The sequence below is a fragment of the Pyxicephalus adspersus genome, chromosome 7, assembly GCF_032062135.1.
Source record: "Pyxicephalus adspersus chromosome 7, UCB_Pads_2.0, whole genome shotgun sequence".
Taxonomy (NCBI): Eukaryota; Metazoa; Chordata; class Amphibia; order Anura; family Pyxicephalidae; genus Pyxicephalus; species Pyxicephalus adspersus.
In genome coordinates this window covers 20,874,496-20,894,856 of record NC_092864.1, presented here as the reverse complement: position 1 = coordinate 20,894,856, position 20,361 = coordinate 20,874,496, and the positions used below count along the sequence as shown (strand labels likewise).

The following is a 20,361-nucleotide window of genomic DNA, read 5'->3' as shown; positions in this document are numbered from 1 at the left end:
TTCTTTTACTGCCTGTTTTAATACGTTTGTGACATATTATAATATACAATAACAGTATCATTAAAAAATAAAATGGGTTTGGGGTAAGTCTGATGATATAATTTAAAACAAATCCCTTTTGTCAAAGAAATGCGAAGTTCCATTCTGCTTGTTCAAGTTCCTCCCTATTGACCGAAGTATATGTGCGTGTAGGTGGAGGGCACTCTGGTGATATCATTTCATGTACTTTGCCCATTTTCAAAGGACACCTTACTGTTTTATTGAATAGGTCTGTTTACCTAATTTAGGTGCAGGGCAATAAACTTAACTTGTCTTAGAATGTTGCAGAAAACTAAAACACACAGTCTCATGGCTGAAATATCTGCCAATTTTCCTTGGCTGTTAATAAACCCAGGACTTCAGCTCTGCATGGCTAACCACTAAGACATAGTAGTACATCCAAATTAGATTTTATTGGGAGGTTAAAGTTATATTTTTTTTTTTTTGAAGCTGCAAAAGCAAAAAAGCCTATCTACTGGGGTAGCTCTAGAGTGTTTGCTCTGTGTAGATAGGTAGTGATCTCTTTGGATCAGAGGCCCGCACAACCCCTAATGAGCCAGAGCTTGAGCTCTGCAATTAGCAAAGCTCACAATTTCATGCAAACTGCACCGAGTTAAAGTGAGCCAAACTCTCCAGCAATCAGTGTCATTTGCACAAAAGTTGATTTTTCTGCATGTCACTGACCATCTCTACTCATTGCTAGCTGAAAAGACCCAGATCTGACATAGCAGGGGCCTTGCCTGAGCTCTACAGAGATTCCATTGCTTTCACATCAGGAGCAAGAGTTCCAATCTACAGCATGCTGGTTGCTGGCTTTAAAAAAAATGGAACTACAAGACTACAAGAAAAAGGGCAGCATGGTGGTTAGCACTCTGACAGCACTGAGTACCAGGTTTGGATCTTGGCCAGGACACTATCTGCATGGAGGTTGCAGATATTTGTGTGGGTTTCCTCCAGGTACTTTGGTTTTCCCCCACATTTCAAAACATGCAGTTAGGTTAATTGACTTCCCTGCAAATTTGACCTTGGACTGTATTAAAGACATATATGACTATGGTGGGGACAATAGATTGTGAGCCTCTTGAGGGACAGATAGTGACATTTTTTGGTTTAATTCTCCTGCAATGTAATACAAAAAAATCAATTAGACATTCAGGACTTGGCATTGTGACATTGTGAAAGACAGCTCAAGTGATATTTCCTGATAATGTGCCATCTCTCCAGCAGATCTGTAACTTTTCACCCACAAAGCCTTTTTTTGCTGATTTCTTAACTTGTGATTCACCATCAGATGGTGTTTCTTTTTTTGTTTTTCTGACAGCTGCTGAGCACTGCAGGTTTGTGGGCAGAAGTTTGCAGGCTGGTAATACTTGACTCATTTCTCGGTTTCGCCTGTGTCTTCTGGGCAGCTGAAGAGGAAATAGGCACATACCCGTTTAAAAACCACAGGGTTTGTCTTGAAAATATACGGGACGCAATGCTCAGAAGCAAAGGTCAAACATTAAATATAAGTGCACTATTGCTCTTTAGTTAAATTGTGGCATTGTACAGGTTTTTTTTTCGATTTGATTTATTATCTTGTCATGGCTAACCCCATCATGAATATACATATGTTTAAATATATGTATAATGGAGCAGCCATCATTATCCATAACAAAAGGAAAACTTTACTTCTTACTTCATAGTTGTGCTTTATGGTTTCATATTCAAATTGCTATTCTGTCTGGTCTATCTGAATTAGCATAATACAGGATTGGTACCCTGTAAGGAAGTTTTATCTTACCAATTGTTCCACTGTGATGTGAACTGCTTTTCTGATATACAATTCCATAGAATGAGAATCTTTGAACTTTTATATTAATATAAATAAATGAACAGTAAGAAACCAAAAGCAAGTAAGTGTTCTGATATGTATCCCAAGTGGTGTATGATGGTAGTATATATAGAAATATAATGTATATAGCATAAAGTGTATAAGGCATGTCATTTCCCTTTAATTCAAGAAAATCAATCAAAACCAGAAGTAATTTTCAAGAAAAGCTGCTTTATTTAAAGCAGAGACTGAGATACATTAGAATCACCCTGATACCAGGTATAATTCCCCTGAGAACAATTTAATTCTCTTAAGATTCCAAAATCAAATTCTAGAACAATAAAACCCCAGATACTGGAGCTGCGACATTAATAATGCAAGCGCGTTAAAAGATATATAAAGATTTAAATTCAATAAAACAGCACTTTCTGATCAACAGAAATAAAAATAAATCATTAGGTACATAAAAAGTTATCTTTCATTAGATACACAGTAAAAACACTGCATCTTAAATTTATATACAAACAGTGCCCATTATGAGCAATAATATTAAATCCCAAAATAAAAATTGCCACCTTGAAGCTGCATCAAAACTCTTTTGCTGAAGGTTTTAACCTATGAAAAATGTTCTTGTTGCCCCCGCACAAGTATGGCTCGCCAGTTTTCTGGTGCAAGGGTAAAAACACAAGATTGATAGTTATGAGCAAGACTGGATAAGTTGAGTCACAACTTGGCCAAAATATGTTCTATTGAGAGAAACACAAAGGCTCCCGGTGTATGCCGAGCCTTGGCTATGGACAACAAGTTTATTTCTCATATGGCTCAAACCTTTATTCCTGGAAACAAATAAGTGACCCAACATATCTCCAGAATACACTTGTGCAGTTAGACCAGGTGACCCAACACTGAACACAATCATTATATTATGGCACAACACTGCCTAAAATAAGCAGCCTGGGCTGGTCTTGGAATGATTGTACCCTGTGAAATGCTGGAGTTTCCAGAAAAAAAAAACATTCTATAATAAGATGTGTTTCTTAAACAGCTTTAAATTATTTTCTTGTGTAGGGATTTTTTCATGTTAGTTTTCAATAGCTAAAAAGTTATCATTGCTAGTTGCCAAAATTAGCCCCCCCCCCCTTTTTTTTTTACAAAACCTTATGAGTTTTTGCACTGGAAAGGGATGTCCCATATGTCTTGCTCGGATCTGATTTTTTCTGTTCAGATTTTTCTGCATAGAAGTATTATATAACAGTAGAAAACCATTCACAAAAAGAATCCAGCCAAAAAGTGGCTTTTGTCAAGTGTTCTGAATGTTACATCCCATTGCAGTGTGGCAGCTTAAGGTGCTTTAAAGAGTCCAGCTCTTTTGTTAGTATCAAAGTGCCTTAAAGTGTGCTTAACTGGTTTTCTGCCAGAGCTGAAAAATGCATTGACAGAAAAGGGTTAAAACACTATAAATTCCCAAAACAATAATTAATTAAGCAGTGTAAAGTAGAACAAGCAAGTGTGAAGTGCTAGAACCCATAACAACCAGAATTCATCTTGCAACTGCTATGAATAAAATCTGTTTTGTTGCAATGGGTCATTGCTTGTTGCTTTTACTTTTCACTACTTCATTAAGTGATTACTATACCACCAATAAAAAGGACAGGTGCTTTAGTACAATAAGAGGGGGGAAGGAAAGGGGGGGGGGGGTCTTCATTTGGATCTAAATCCGGAGCCTAAAATATAAGGGGGAGATATCCCCTAGGGAAGGCAAAAATTTTCCCAGAACTGTATATTGGACCTTTGACAGCCAAGTCCAAAAATATTAGCACCAAATATGAAAAATATTGATGTCATTAGAATGTATACAAAATTATAAAAAAAAAGTACCACATTTTTTCAGTAGCCAAGCAATCTACACAAATATTGCCTGTTCACCAGGATTACTCCTAACGGGACCTTGGATGAATTGGTGCTTTCAAAAGTACTCTACTTTTGGGAAAATATTTGGGGAAAAAAAGCTATAGGTAGCTCACAAGAAGCAACAGTTATAAGGGCAGGTCTTCAGCTTACATTCTATAAGAATTGCAGACGCTGCTAAGCATTTAAAACAAGAATCTATAAGTCTTTGACGGTGCAAGTTGACACACACACACTGAGCATGTCAATCTTCAGGCTTTCTTCCAGAAGGTCACCGTGGCTCTTGGATCACACGAGGAGGTGCCAAAAACTCTGCAGAGAAAAGCTGTCACTGTCTGACCAGGCAGAGACAGTTAACCGGCCGCACAGCAGCCTATGAAACGAAACACTGTGCATTCCACGCACAGCACCAGAAACTGGCAACGATCACAGCAAGGACAACGTACTGGTCCCACAAAGCCCTTCGGATACCAGGGAAACTTGGGACGAGGTTGAAGAAGATTTGATGTCTTCTAATACGCATTGCTTTTTGGGCACCAAGGAGTGTCTGGATATAGCAGACAATGGACGGAGCGAAACCTGCGAAAAAAACAGGATTTTTAGAGACTTAGATATTCTGAAATGGCATATAAAAGTTACAAATATCCAAAGAAATTCTTGGTAGACAACAATAATAAATCCTTACCTTGATGGATCTTCCTCCACTGAAAAGGCTCCTTTCATTAGGATTGCATTTCTCTTGTTTTCAAACATCCCGTAGCTCAGTGTCACCTGGATAAAAGAAAATAAATAAGTATCTGTAAAAAGATGTTTCTATATCTTCCAGCATGAGAACTTCCTAACATTTTCCAAAATTTTACTGCAAGTGTTCTTTTAATAGGAATAAATAATTATCATTGCTATTTGTCCGTCATTTTAGTATACTGGAAAGTGATCTTACCTGATTTGGGATTTCACTTTGAGGAACTTGGTGCAGGTTCTCCAGGTGAGAATGAAAGAGGTTGCTCCTTATTAGCTTCACACCAAGAACAGACTCAATGATATAACCAATTGTGCAGTCATCAGGAAGTCGAATTTTCTCAGCTGTGTTCATAAAGTGTCCCCCACTGCCAAAGAAAAGCATACTGCGTTAAAGATTTTGTCAAATAATGCCAATCAATGAGAAAATTAGATACAGCTTTTAGGGCTACAAAAAGCAATAACATCTTTTCAAGTGGGACATTTACCTAAATTTCCTAAAAAGCACTGAAATATAAATGCCATTTGCCAACACTCGCTTCTCTTGACATGGTAACGACCTCAATTATTTAAAAACTCCCCTAGTTCCTTATAAGCTTTCTAATCCTGTTTAGAGTGCACAATAGCAAACAATAAAAAAAAACTAATCTTACCTTGCCCATGGGCTCATTTTCAGGGCCAGTCCTCTACTAATGCAGAATCCAGCTCCTCCGGTAGCAAACCAGAAGTTAACAGGGCGCTGTAAAACAGAGATAGAACAATTAGTGATCAATCTAAACGAGATGGAAACAAGCAGACAAAATGGCAGCTCAGTTTCAGATCAGTTACTTAGAACATCTAGTCAAGCCTCCCGTACTTACCATTTTACTTTCACTGATCCTCTCAGTGGCTTGGATGGGCCGATCTAAACTTGGCTTTCCGATGTAGATATCATTTGTGTGAGAGTAACGAGACAACAGTTTAATCAGAGTCTTGAAATTGACATAATTGTCATCGTCCACATGGCAGAACCACCTAAAAAAAACAAGAACCATCATAAGAAATTGCTACAAATAATATAATTCTCAAGTAAATTCCATTTACTTTAAACATACTTTGTGTAATAAAACTTTAATTTCACTTACTTCATATTGGACTCTATGAACTTGTCGTACTCAACGGCCATTTTACAGGACAAGGCTTGGCGGCTGTGAGCAGCAGAGCAGTTTGTGCTTATGACATTATCTGTAGAGAATACAAAGAAACATGCTCAGTATACATTAGCCTAAAGTACATAACCATATGTCTAAGGGATTTGGGGTTAAAGTCAGCCCTTGCTGGCAATGGGTTAATACAGCTGCTGGGGTTGACAGTATAAGGTTACAGTAAAGGATAACTTATAACACTAGGGGCTGGAAGCAGCAGATAGAACAAGCCATTGTTACTTTGCTAGAGGGAGGAGGACTGAAATCATAGTAGTTTTAGGAGGGAACATGTGAAAGGGTTAATTACAAGTCCCTAATTCCCCCCTCCAACCCCCCACCATTTTTTAAAGAGATCTCTTCCCATTGAATATGCACTTTCCCAGATCAGGCCACCTGTTACTGGCTGTGCTCTCTCAATAGCTGCTGTATAAAGGAGTCTGAATGGAAATAATTTACATGAGAAGGATAAAGGCTATGACCCAGACTGAATGGGGGGAAGAAAAAAATACACACGCTACATTAGCAAGAAACCCACCCCACTGCTGGTGTTCCAACCCTTCTTTCTCCATAATAGTTTACTTCTAGCTACTGCTTAAGCTTACTCCTCAGTCTAGTTAAAAGGTCTTAACAATAGAAGAGAGGGTAAAATACAGTACAAAGGACCTACAGCACAAGGACAGCACAAGAACATCCATTGTCAGGCCTATTCACTAACAAAGCCCCTTGCTTCTTAACCAAGTTGTCCTAACCCCTTGGAAATGGGAAGAGCTTGAAACATGTTAACCAAATAATCTGCTTTAAGCTCCCTTTGATTTAAATCTATAGGTCCTCAAACTGATCAATTATCTTCAAGAAATCTTTAGGATGTTCCCCACTAGACGCTTGTGTTTAAATAACAACCAATGTATTGTATAGCTTGCTTCTACATAATATAATTAGAAAGTAAAAGTGGATCATAAAAAGAAACAAGAGATTTGATGTTTAATCCTCACCTGTCTTTTTCTGTAGTTCGGGATCCTCCCCATCAGTGAAGATAAAAGTCTGAAAGATACAAAAGAGATAAAAGGAACATTACATTTCTGTGGTTGGGACTGCACCTGGAACACTTATACAAATAGGATGCAAAAAAAAGCAGATGGTTAGAAGACACCGCATATAATTTGCAGCTACCCTAATCAAATCCACAACCAGCTTCTTTTGTGTGCAGATTCTTTGAGAGCGACAGCTGTGTTGGTTAAAATGTCTAGAGCCCTCCATGAGGCTGGTAAATAGGGATGGTATTATAAGGCAAGCATGTGACATCCAAAATTTTAGCAGCCAATCAAATTACTGTTCATTCTACGGCAGTAAAATATGAAATATGGCTACTTTTGGATATTGGACTTTGCTGGATTGGATTTTTGGTTTCTGAGTTTTTCTTTGTCTACATGTCACCAGCATGTCTCCTGCCCTACCTAGCTAATTATAAAGCTTCTTCTAATAGAAGTATTGCATTATTAAAGTAAAAGCAATGCAGCTACACTGCAAAGCTGGACATTTGAGAAGATACAACATAATCCTTACTGTTGTTATTATGTGATCCCTATAATACTGGTGGCAATGGCAGCTGTTTTTGTGGCACGAGTCTCAGCTCTGCCACATATCAGAGGGTGGTACCGTACCAGCTTTTGCATCTGCTTGCAAAGACTTTACTCTTTTCCCCACGTATGCACGCCTACCAATATTCTTTTGTAATTCAATAGCACCAAACACCATTGCGGCTTTTGGTCCTCTAGGCCTGGGGGCTACCTTTTATAAACCCTGCCCAATTTCACCTTCTCCACCTGCCTGGCCGCCAGCCTGTATTGACACAGCTAATGCTCGGCAGATGTCTACTGTCTTTGCGGTTATGTCTGTTTGCTCTTATTGTTGTGGGAAGCACGATATTCACAAAACAAAAAACACAAGGCCCATCAATCAGTTATTGAAGGGAAGAAAAGAAAAAGGGTGATGTACCAGCTGCCTGTTCTTGGTAAAAGAAATACAAAACAGGACACAAAAGAGGCATAATAAGAAAATAAAACACTGCAAGAAAGAACAATACAGGAGGAGCGAAGGAAGGCTAGATACCAAAGTGCAGTTGAAGTGGAAGCTCTGCTGTCAAAAGTAATTTATGCCTGTGGTAGGCATTCTAAAGAAAGGAAGAGGGGAAAACTTGGGAGTCGGTTTCCCAACAAAAGGCTAAATGTTGTTGGCTAGCTTTACTCACTCAGCAAGAGTTTAAGCTGAGACGTGTCCTACTTATTAGCATACAGCTGGCCTGGTTAAGCTTGGTGAATTGAAAAGGAGAATAAAAGAAAATGATTGATGTGGCAGCCCTTTTCTTCCTCCTGGTCGTCAGGAGGGGTGACTTGAGAGGGGGCAGGGTGGGTTCACGGTCGTTTGGAAAGGTACATGTTAAAGAAGTAAAGGCAGATTTAGTCCAAAAAAATAAAAATCTGCGTTGTTGTAGTAACCCAAAAAACCCAAATCATCTATAAATTCCTTGATTGCTAAGTACATCAAACCGATTGGTAGATAAAGGTTAGTAAATTTATCTTATTCCTACTTTTGCATTGCTTTAATGAAATCAGTATTTGGCTTATTTAAGGAGTATGTCTAGCTTTGCAGACAAGTAAATTTAACCTAAACTTATATACAGAGCCAAATGTCATCTACAGGAGCAGATGAAGAATTTGCTTTATGGCTATTGTGCCTTTCATCTCGGCAGGAGTCGGTCTTGGCACTATAAATAGATAGCAAACTGTTTATTACAGGTCCAGCTGAACAGCCTGTGTCCCCATCCTCTCCCCTCCTTTGTCCTTCTCAAAGCTCAGAGACAATGAGATGATTCCTGGCCATAAAAGAAGAGTCCCCTCTTTCTATAGAGAAACAGGAAAAAAACTCAGGCACCCCCATCACTTTATTGGAAGCGTACTCCGGAAGCTTGTAGCCTGCCTGCCTGCTCCTTGCTCCTAGGGAGGAAGGGACAGCCTTGTTTAAATCCCAAAGTGTCACCTCTTAGGAGATATCTGTGATCGGCAGGATCCCTGGCTCACACCCCTTCCTGCCAGGCCCAAGAAGCCCAGTCAGGAAATCCAATTAATCTCAAACAATTAACCTTTATCTACTCCCTAGCTACTGAGGATACATGGCTCAGACATTCCAGAAGCTTTTTGATACAACAGGCTATATTTAACATAGCATTTACACCAATGATGCGCTGCAAGTAACCTACAAAGGCCAATTGCCAAAAAATCAGAACCCAGGTCAATTTGGACTATATTCTATCTACACTACATATGAAAAAGTGTGACGTTATGGAGAAGCTTTGGTTCAAAACCCAGGGCAAAGAGCAAGTGTTGATTGTGGTTTATAAATTCTTCTGAAGTTTTACAACAAGTAGGTGACAGTGAATGAAAGCATAGTGACACGTAGGGTGCGTAGGAGGGCTGTGTGCTGCAGCCATGTGTTCCTTAATGAAACCAAGCAATTTTAACCTGAAACAAGTAAATAAGGGGGCAGAGGGTTCTCTCTAAATTTCCCAATTCACGCAGCTACCCTTTTCAATTACTGGAACCTTCCACCTAAACTGTTTCAAAACCTATCAATGAGTCACCATCATGTCATACCAAAAATGTCTACAAACTTCTCCTTTCTTCAGGCAGCTTTCAAAATGTGATCTTTATTTTAGGTCACTTCTCTATATTTCGGTTTTGGCCACAAGCTGCTTTTGTCCCTTAAGAGAAGGGGGTTTATGAAAGAGGAAGCATCATTATTCTAAAAATCAACAAACACAGGATGCCAACTCCTCTTGTAACAATAGGGACCACCAGTGAAGTAGGTGTGGATAGTGAATGACCCTCCTTTAGATCTGATCCAGCTAGCACAATGAACAATAGTCTGTTTTAGGTAGCATATTTGTAAACTGCAACTTATACTCTAATAAAACAATTTTATATTGTATAACACCAAAAATTACAGCTGCCTGGGGAGAATAGACCTAAACTTCCACAACAGCTGGATGATTGCATGCTGCCTGTAATTGATCCTACAGCCTGCAATAACTGATATGTACATTCTTGAAAGCAGCACATGCAACAAATTCTAGTGTAATTATACATGTTGGATCATTTTAAATTTGAATTTCGCGCTGTGATGCCAGCAGACAGGTTTGACAAGATGATACAGGTGATATGGGAGGAGGAATGAGAATTACTACCCGCAACAAGTTGCTTGTCTTATCACCTGTCAAACAACCCATACGTGCACAGGTGTACCCAAAACATTGCCTAACCACCCCGGATCAGGACAAACAGTTTTGTGTTATTGGATGAGCTCCCATCTTTATTACGGTTTAATGAGTTTATGTTATTAATACTTTTAAAAAATGCATCATTAGCCAACAGTTCTGAACTCCCTGGTAATTGAAGTCATCAAGGTTATATGTTGTATAAAAACGCCTAGAAAACTTTAATTACAGTTTTTTTTGTTCAGTTCAGTTTTTTGTTTTCAAACAGGGGGTTATTCCAAATAAAGGTGAATATATCAGTTTCTGTTTAGTGCCATATGTCTTGTCTTATCCTTGACCACCTTGGGTTGTACTCAATTCTCCTGGAAGGTCCAGCAGACGTGCAGAGCTAGGAACTCAAACCTTCCCGAGAACTGACTGACTGATGTAGGCTATCAAACAAAATAAATCACAGATATATATTCACTAAACAAATGATATTTTTTGTAAATAATGGGTTTTTTGGAAAACAATCACATGTAGTCCTCACTAGACGACAGATGAACACTTTGGTCTTCTACAAAGATATTTAGTGTTCTTCAACTTAATTCATACTTAATTCAACTTCAAACATAATTCTGGAAAGTAAGAGTTGGATTTTGCCGATGGGTGAACTAGTTTCCCCCCAAGTGCTTGTTAGAGGAGGTCACAACCAGTTCTTCCCAGTTCCATCTGATTTTGTTGGCCTGTGTATGCACTTGTGTTTATACCATAAACAGAAGGCTGAGCTCTATCTGCCTCATCTCTGTTGATATATACACAGAGCAGCACGTCAGGAGCATGTGAGGCACGCCTCTTCAGAGCCGTTACACCTGAGGACAAAACCTGGCAAGGCAACCTCTGTCTTATCACTGCCACGGGCCTGTCAAGGGTCCCTGTCTGAAACTTGGGAAGAAAGGTTTAGCAAGAGCAGAATGAATGACACAAGTATCATCACTGCTATGGGGCAGGTCCCGGGGGGCCAGCAGCACCTGTTACGTGCATTCTATGTACACCTAACCCCTCTGCTGCTGAATGTACTATACTGCTGGAAGTTCCAGGTTAAGCATGCAAACTAAGATAGCGGAATTATTAATAAAGCATTGATCTATAACCAAACTAATATATCACCATTGATTCTATATGACTCAGAATGATGTGCCTTGTAGTTCCACATCTGCAAGGCTCTGTGATTTTAACCTTGACCCCTCTGCCTAACAGCAAAATGCAGAAACCTTTAGCAACTACCAATAAATCATTGCTTTAACCTATCCTAGTGTAGAGTTGCATTTGGCAGCGCCAACCTGAAAAAGAGGTTGAACCTGTATGCAAAAGGCACATCTGCAACTTAAATGTCAGCCATTTAAATTCCCCTAAGGGCCAGCTATTCTTGAATAGGAAAAGGTATAAATACCTGCAAAAAATAAAATACATAAAGACAAATATGTTAACCTACATTCCATCACAGCCCTTTTACAGGGTAACAATGCTTTAATGGTAAAATTGGAATTCTGATCAATGCCTCAGGCGACTACATGGTTGGGGGGAACTTTTATAGATTGCTTTACGTACGTTCTCTCATTGCTGCAATGGAGATATTTAGTAAGGTTTACTGGTGAAAGGTGCCAGTTTGGCAACTATGGGAAAGAAATAAAAGTCTTTCACTAGCTGGGGTGGTCTGCAATTTTAATCATCTCCCCTTTACCCCTTTTTTCTATTGTGCGATCAAAATAGCTACAAGTAACAATAGAGAGAGGTAACAGTATCAGCCTAGTATAGACACAGGAATCCTGGCCCTTTTGTATCTATCAAAGAGACCTTGTCCTCTGCAGTCCTAAATGCATTTTCTCACTGCTCTTCTATAGGATGGTTTAATCAGATAAAAAGCATTGTGGAATATTATGTATAAACCCATTGGCTTCCACTTGACAGGAGTGCAAGGGTTAAATCTCAATTATTGCACTTCAGTCTGTGATATACATTTCACAATCAATCAAGCTTTTCTATCAACATTGACTGAAAGGAATCATTACCCGTAAACAAAAAACTTCATTATCCGAAACAAATATAAGATTAGGGGTGGCGTGTGGTTGAGTGGGTGAATTAGCTCTGTTTTGGGGTAAACATTGGATGTTTACTACCCAGGGGCATGCTGGAAGTGAGCAAACTGGAATTTCTACTTGCGCCCTAAGGTCCTGGCAAAAGCATCAATTTAGTACATGCTGTTGACAAAACATATAAATTCATCATCAAGTATTGGAAATAAAACAGTTTGGGCTTTGATAAACAGCAGTTAGGGATTTATCTGGCTAAGTGCAGGTTCTTAAAGGGGAAGTTTTTTTTAAAGATATTCAGATCTTGCTGGGAATTTTACTTGGCCCCATTTGTAGTGAATTATTCAGGCTTGACTTTCTTTGGGCCGCAAACCTTAACTAAACCTACATTGGTGATTCTAAACAGGATTATCTTAGCCTTTTTTAGTGGAAGTCCTGAGTAGCTGTCAAGACATCTCTGGTGGAATTTGATATCAATTTCATTTGGTCAATATGAAAGCGTAGCCTTCCAAGCCTATTCTCAAATAGTTATTTGGGTCACATCTCCCTCAAACGGCTGTCCTTCAAGTACCTTACAAGGACTGTCAAGCCTTGTCAAAGGGCCCCAAGAAAGCTTCCTCCCCGGTTTGCTAGTTACCCCCCTCCTCTCCTTTTTTGTTTTTTTTCTTGGGGCTTCGTCAGCCCACATCTCTTAGGCAACCTGACCTGGACACCACCGCAATCGCTTGGACTTAAAGTGTTCCCAGCATAAAAGCTCCATGCAAGAGACGGCAAAAGCCTTTCTCTAGCCTTGCAGAAAAGGGGCATTGTTAGCAAACGCTGGGGGACAGCGTGAGAGAACAGGCTCGGTCCCTGGGAACTCAAACAGCCTGCAAAACCAAACAAAACAAAAAGAAATCGAAGAAGAAAGCACTGGGATTCATTCTCAGGGATGTCATTCTATAGTCCTCCTGAAATTTATCCTCAGCCCCCCTTTCTCCAATCTTTAACTTCAATACAGGCGCAAAGGATGGGAAAAAAAGCAGTCACTCACATGACAAAAGAAAAAATAAGGTATGAATGAAGCATCTAACCTAAAATTCTAATTAAAGTTCACCTACCCAACACCCAATTAAAGTGCAAAACTCAACACCAATGCAGTACGCCAATATGACCAACTGACTTTCAGTTCACCTAAGCCCAAATAATTACTGTGGTCTTGCATTTTTTTTAATATTTATTAAAAAAGGTGACAAGGTCTGATGAAACTTGTGAAGTTTCCTTTGGCAGGAAGTGACAGCTCTGTTCTCTAGAATACCACAAAAGTGTTATTAGAACCCTACAGTGCTAAAAGCTCTTGCCAAACCAGTTGCAAGCTATAAACCATACAAGTGTGAGCACTTAAGGCAGAAATAAACAACATGACTATGCTTCTGATTGTCTGTGTAAAAACAATGTACAATGTACTAGACGAGGGATGAACAATATGGGTTTCCTGACATTGCTTGGATAATGTCTACTACAGACTACTACTATACAACCTACTGGGTGATAAGCATGTGATAGTACAATCTGCTCCCTACATGCCCTTATATGATCCCTTCTCACATTGGCAGGGTAAATAAAAGAAGAAATTTATTCATGGTCCACCCTGGTTCCTCCTCTCCAGAGGAAAATATATATGCATGGCGAAGGATTTAGTACCATGGATAGTAAACTAGTAAACACATAAAGGATAGTTGTAGACAGAATTGGATTATAGATGCTCCAACTTGAATGATCCTTGGAATCAATCATGTCAAAGGCCATATGGTTAAAGGTTACTCAATTAAATAATAAATATAGGGAAATAATACAATTACAGACCCTAGGAGGATAGGGGCAAAATTAAACACAAAATTATTTTTTTTAATTATTATTATTAAACAGGATTTATTTAGCGCCAACATATTACACAGCGTTGTACATTAACTATGGATCACTGGCTACTCCTCTATCCATCTTCTACGTCCAGGCTACCCAACTTCTCCATCCAATCACATACATACTCCATCTTTTACAATAATGGAACTATTTGGTAAGTTTGACATCAGATCCTTCCTTTAGTAATATGTAGGGTCATCCCAATGGGGATGCTACCCAAGGATGGCACAGCAATGGATCCCCCATAGTCTGCCAATCATGTCATACCCTCAAACACTAATAAAATGTAACATTTTCACCAAGCTATTATTTTTATTTAATTTTTTTAGAGTGGTATAAGTAGGTACATCAGTGTGGGTTATATGAAATGGGATATAAAGATAAGACCAAATAGTAGAAGGCATTTGCTTGGATCTAGAAGTCTCACCTGCTCCTTGTTCCTGGAGATCCATGTGTCCATTAGCAGATCCATCCTGGATCGGTGGAATTTCTTGGTGGTCTTGACGGCTATGAAGACATCTTTAGCTGTGATGTCCTCTACAGGTGGTTTGCTGGCCCCTGTGGCCCCTGCAGAGGGGGTGGCCACTTGCTCCACGTCCCTTCTCTCCCTGGTCAGCTGGCTGAAGTAAGCCGAGAAGGACTGGCTATCCTTGGCTTGTTCTGAGACAACCTCCACCAGCACCGAGTCATCAGATGCCACCTGTGCCAGCTGGACCAGCTGCCTGTTCTGCTGATCCACCACCAGCACCAGCATGCAGGTCAGGGTGGCCCCGATCAGGGACAGCAGCAGCTTCTTTCCGCAGTTCTTCAACATTTTCAGAATGAGATCAGTCCAGATGAATGAATAAAAGGCGCAGCTTGTAAGGAATCCTATAAGGCTGCGAATAGCTAGAAGCACAGCCTGCGATCACTGTCACAGCACACTGAGCGCACAATGCCGCGAGAGGGATTTAAAATCTCCTACAGGGCGGACACGCCTTCTGAGGAGGAGTCACAACGTAGCCACGCCCAACACAATACAATCTATGGTAGAAGACTAAGATGGGGGTGTGTCAATGTGTTAGGCCACGCCCCTCAAAGAATCCCATGTGGATATCAAACTGACTCCCTGTGTCCCACACGTGGGCGGGAGCTGTCCGGGAGCGGTGCGGGGACCGAGAGGGGAGTGCGGCACAGGGTGGGCTGCCAGCTCTATACAACGATCATCATCATCATCATTATCATTATTATTCTTATTATTAATAAACAGGATTTATATAGCGCCAACATATTACGCAGCGCTGTACATTAGTCATATTCACATCTCAAATGCCAGCTCCATACAACACTCATCATTATTATTATTATTTTTGTTATAAATATTATTATTATTAATAATAATAATAATAATAATATTAATAACAATAAACAGGAATTATATAGCCCTAATATATTACACAACGCTGTACATTAAACGTCAATCATATTCACTTATATCAAACGCCATCTCTATAGAATAATCAAGGTAAAATCTTTTAGTTGGCAACCCTTTATATTAAAGAAATTCCTCCGAGATGCCATCTTTATATCATAATCAAATAAAATTCCTCTGAGATACCGTCTCTATATAATAATCAAATAAATGGTTCTGAGTTTATAGCTCTATAAAATAATCATTTAGTTTAAATGTATTTTATTCTGATGGTAAACCAATCAAAAAAGCCCTATTTGTCAATCTGCCCAAAAGCATAGGATTGTAATTACTATAATTTTGATCAATATGACATTTTTGTCTAATTGACTGAAAATATCAAACTTTGAAATACTTCTTCAAAACAAATACTTTTTCTACTATTAATTCTACTGATACATTTGGGGCAATACAAAAATGGGAGAAAGGCCTAGTGGTGGGGAAAGTAGTGATGTTGATTGAAGGTATTAAATGGATCTAAATGTTTTATTTCCTAATAATGGTCAATCAAAGTCAATGACTGCTGTCTATCCAACAAATCCATTATCTATCCATTAAATCCAACAAATTCTGTAATGGGCTGTCATGTAATGTCTATGGGTGTGGTAAAGTCAATCTATGCTTTGCGGTTGCACCTCAAGGCAGCAGAAACACTTCAATGCTTATATCTTCTCTTTAATTTCTCATTACTTAAAGCTAGTAGTCAAACAAGACTCAACTTCTATATAATCATTTTTTAATTATTTAATTGGTCATTAACATATCTGATTAAACTCTCATTAAGGACTTGAAAGAGATCTGCAGAACAGGAAATTCTTGTATAACTAGGTAAACATCTGGAACAGAAATGAACTGACCAATTCATATGTTGGTGAGTGCTTTATTAATGGATGACTTGGTGCTGACTCACAAAAACCAGCTTAGAAGCCAGTTTGCTAATTTTTTTGGTTCTGCATGCCATATCTTATGTACACCATCGGAAAGGTTTGTCTTGGACGATGAACATTTAGTGTCTGCATGTAGAATTATAAAGAGGTACAGCAATAAGCGCAAGTGGACGATAGACCCAGCAACATTCACTGAAATATTGTTTTTGGGGTAGACAATGAGCATACTTATGTCTGATTCTAGCCTATTCTCTACTCCACCATGTTTTTGATCACTTGTTTTGCATACTTATCTTTTTTAGATATCTTCTGAACATGACTCCCATGGTCTCTGATACCACTGGTGGCACTAACATTTTAGCACTGTTCTCTGCAGATTAGTCATGTGAGTAAAGGGCACCATGATGAAGATGGTTGGTCAACAGGGTCTTAGGACCACTTAGGTTGAATAATGTAAGTATTGGGATGAGAACCAAAAAAGTGGTGAACCTTTGGTTGAACATCATCAAGCAAAACATGAGTGCCATTGGGCATTAACTTCTTCACTTGTCCATGAATCTTTTTACCCAATGAATACTCATCTATTGGAGGTCATTGAAAGGTTTATTCCACCATAAAAGTGGTCATAATTTGGTTAAGACCATTAACATTCTTTCCTGATGTGTTTGCTTTCCAAGCCTCTAATTGTATCACAGACTTCTGCTGATATATAAATAGATCTTGTTGCTAGCATAGGAGCCACTTGGGGATCTGACAGTTTGTCCTGTCCAAGTGTTACTGCCAGCAGTTCACTGATAAGTGCTAAAGCTAAAGAGTGTTGGTGAAAAGTCAGAAGTGTGTCTTATATGAAGTGTGTTCCCCATTCCAATAATAAGGTGTGATAACAGGATAGGTGATTATGTTGATTTATTACTGTAGGTCTGCTGGTCTAATGAATATAACACACGCTTGTAAACTCTAATGACTTTTAACAATCCAGCCTTGTGTATTGCAAATGAACATTATCCGGTGTGTAGGTGGCGATCTATTCACTAAACAGAGAGACATTTGCAATCAGTAGTGTATTTGAATTCCTCTAGGCAATCCCAGGATGAATAGTCCTTTTACCTGGGCTCTGTTTTTGTTAGTACACATGTGGAAGATCACTGTCAAGAGAGTTCATTTACAGTTATATTATAAACACTGTAAAGCTGTCCTTAAGCCCCATACAAACGTCAGATAGACGTCAGATGATAGTCGCTGGAAATGACCTTTCATGATCGTTTCCCTTGACAGGTCAACGAATGAACGCTGTATACACAGCACTGTTCTGTGTTATAGGGAATGAGCGGAAACCCCTGTGTTATCCAATATAAGAATGTGCAACAGTCATTCAGATCACTGTGGTAGTTTCATAAACGACATTGGGGGAGACAGAAGTACGGATGTCAGATCTTCACGAGAAATGAGCACAAACGTTCATCTCAAAAAACAATCATCTAGTGAGTGCCGAAAGCACTTTAGAGATAGATATGAACGACTGACTGTAAAGGCCATGGGAGCTCCAGCCAACAAGAACCCCCTGTTGCCAAGTTTTTGGACTGTTTCAGACTTGTGGTCTAAAGTGCGCTGTTAGCCCTTCCAGAGTCCATGGTAAACCTCTGGTGTACCCCCGGAGCAGCAAAACGCATCACAGATCAATGCTGAATATGTTGCCTATGCAATTCCATTGGTGGTGTGGTCAGGGAATCTGACTTTCCCTCAAACATTCCCTGGTGGGAATGAATTACTGCCATTAAAACACATAGACCTTGAAGATTCCCACGAAGGAATGTCTGAATCCCTGTTTTATAAATAAAATCCCATGTGTTACGATTGAAATCTCAGTTAGCAATACTATGTATCTTTATTGTAATCAGATCAGTTATTAAACAAATGACTAGTACATAGAACGTTACACATTTAGCTAAATGATCAATATATGTGAATACTAATCACAATAGTTATCATCACACTACATCAAAATGTAACATTAATCCTACATTGGTGTTGTAGGACTGGATCACATTTTTGGATAGTATTTAATTCTCTTTAGCTTGTTGTCCTAATATTATCACAGTTGATTGTTGCATTGTTGTATAGTCAGTGGACCAGTAAACAGAAATTTACAATGTGGATAGCAGTGACATGAGTTCATTGTTCCTTCCATATAAATCTTATAGGTTCAGTGCCCCTTTTTATGTGGTTTTCTTTTCTACAGATGTAATACCAGTAGTACATCAGCATTGGTGCCGCCATGCTGTGAAAGTCTTGGGTAACTTCCAGCCAGGTCTGTCTGAGGCAGCAGGACAGCACCACCTAGTGGCCAGGGAGATTCCTGATGAGCCAGAACACAAAAACACTTCCATGGGCACAATTAATTTTTTTTTTTTTTCTTTACCTAATTCTACCAACTAATTTTATTATTTTAGTATGTATCTTATGATATAACATTTGTAAAACAATATGGATATGGAGTTGCCCATTAAGGCAATTTGGCTTTATTTTTCTAAGTTTTTAATGATAGCAGATCTGCCTTTTTTCATATGGCATTCAAATACTGGAATAAAGGACAGCTATTCTTCAGTACAACATTTAAGGCATGACCCTATTCCCATGTGTAAAACCTACTTGGAGAAAGACCAATCTTTACTTTGTTGCCATGCCGGAAGCTGGATAACCTTTTGGATTCTCTTGATCCTGTTTGATTTATTAAAGCTCTCCAAGGCTGGAGAAGATTCATTTTTATCATTGAAACTGTATGATCCAGCCTAAACAGCCTTACAAAGCAATTGAAAGGTGAAGATATATTTTGTGGGTCAAGCTTTTGTGTTAGCAGCTTGGGTTCTCCTATGCAAAGTTAACTAACAAGTTGAAATTGAAAATGCTTTATGTGTTATGATCAATATTTCGATAGATTTAATGGTAAATTGAAAGCAATTCAGATCAATTATCAAACAAGGGAATGGTACATCGACTGCTTGTAGCTGTATGCAGGGATGTATTGAAATCAATTGGTATAATGATAAAAGATAACATAGAGGAATTTGCATTAGGTATACCTATTCTTACTATATCATAACGCAGAATGGGGCCTTAGGCAACGTGGTACTTTAGGCCTCTCCATCCATTTTATTGACATTGATAAGGATCATAGATACCGAGAAGCCACCCCATTGTTTGCTCTGGAATTGCTCCATTACTCACCAACAGTCCACAAATTCTTCCCCTTTGTGAAATGTCCAGCAGGTGCACTGCTTTTACAAATTGTACCATCCCCCTTGGACAAGCATAAAGATTATGGGTGGCCCCCTGGATATCTATCAGGGCAGAGCTTCAAGGACACATAAATAAGGGATCAACGCTCCAATTTCTGCATATATGTTAACAATGTAAAAAAATTGGGCCTGATATATTAAAGCTCTCCAAGACTGGAGAAGTAAGACTATCATATGTGATACGAAGATAGACTATCATATGATCCAGGTTAGAAAACATTTGCCAAATAATAGCAAATTATTTTAAGAAATCCATTCCAAGCTTGCTGGATCACCCAGGTTCTCCCATAATAGTCTATCTCTCCAGTCTTGGACAACTGTAATAAATCAGGCATGAAAATAGCAATTAATCCTGTCATGCAAATTTCATTGTTCCACACATATCACGGATGCCAAACTAATAATAAATAAGGGCGGGATTTTCATATCCCAGCCTCTCTGCTTTTGCCACATTGATTCACGTGCTGCAGCACTCTTCCAATAAATGGAAATACTCCCCCACCATAGGGATTAACCAATTGTCAAAATTACATCTTTCCTCACCTGTGTCTTTCCCTGGGACACACCTTGATTTAACCAACCAACACATACCTCTTTGCTGTCTCTGCATATCCCCCGAGGAAGCCGTTTAGGGCGAAACGCATTGGGACAAGAGACAAATTAACCCTGTTTACTATTATTATGTCAAAGTCAGGGTGGTCTGAATATACCCATTGAACCCATGGGTCAAGACCATAACAATGTGTATTTATTTTAAAAATTGCTTCTTATTGCAACAATTTTTTTACAATATAAGCTTTTT

General features: G+C 39.0%; 1 protein-coding gene across 1 annotated transcript; it reads right to left on the bottom strand.

Moving 5' to 3' along the window:
- Window positions 1-2,063: 2,063 nt before the first annotated feature.
- LFNG (LFNG O-fucosylpeptide 3-beta-N-acetylglucosaminyltransferase) lies at window positions 2,064-14,846 on the bottom strand. The gene is made up of 8 exons (XM_072417779.1): window positions 14,354-14,846; window positions 6,675-6,723; window positions 5,623-5,722; window positions 5,359-5,512; window positions 5,152-5,237; window positions 4,701-4,866; window positions 4,446-4,531; window positions 2,064-4,339 (listed from the first exon to the last, which is right to left on the bottom strand). The coding sequence occupies exons 1-8, from the start codon at window positions 14,738-14,740 to the stop codon at window positions 4,273-4,275; spliced, it is 1,095 nt and encodes a 364-aa protein (XP_072273880.1). The 5' UTR covers window positions 14,741-14,846; the 3' UTR covers window positions 2,064-4,272.
- Window positions 14,847-20,361: the final 5,515 nt, after the last annotated feature.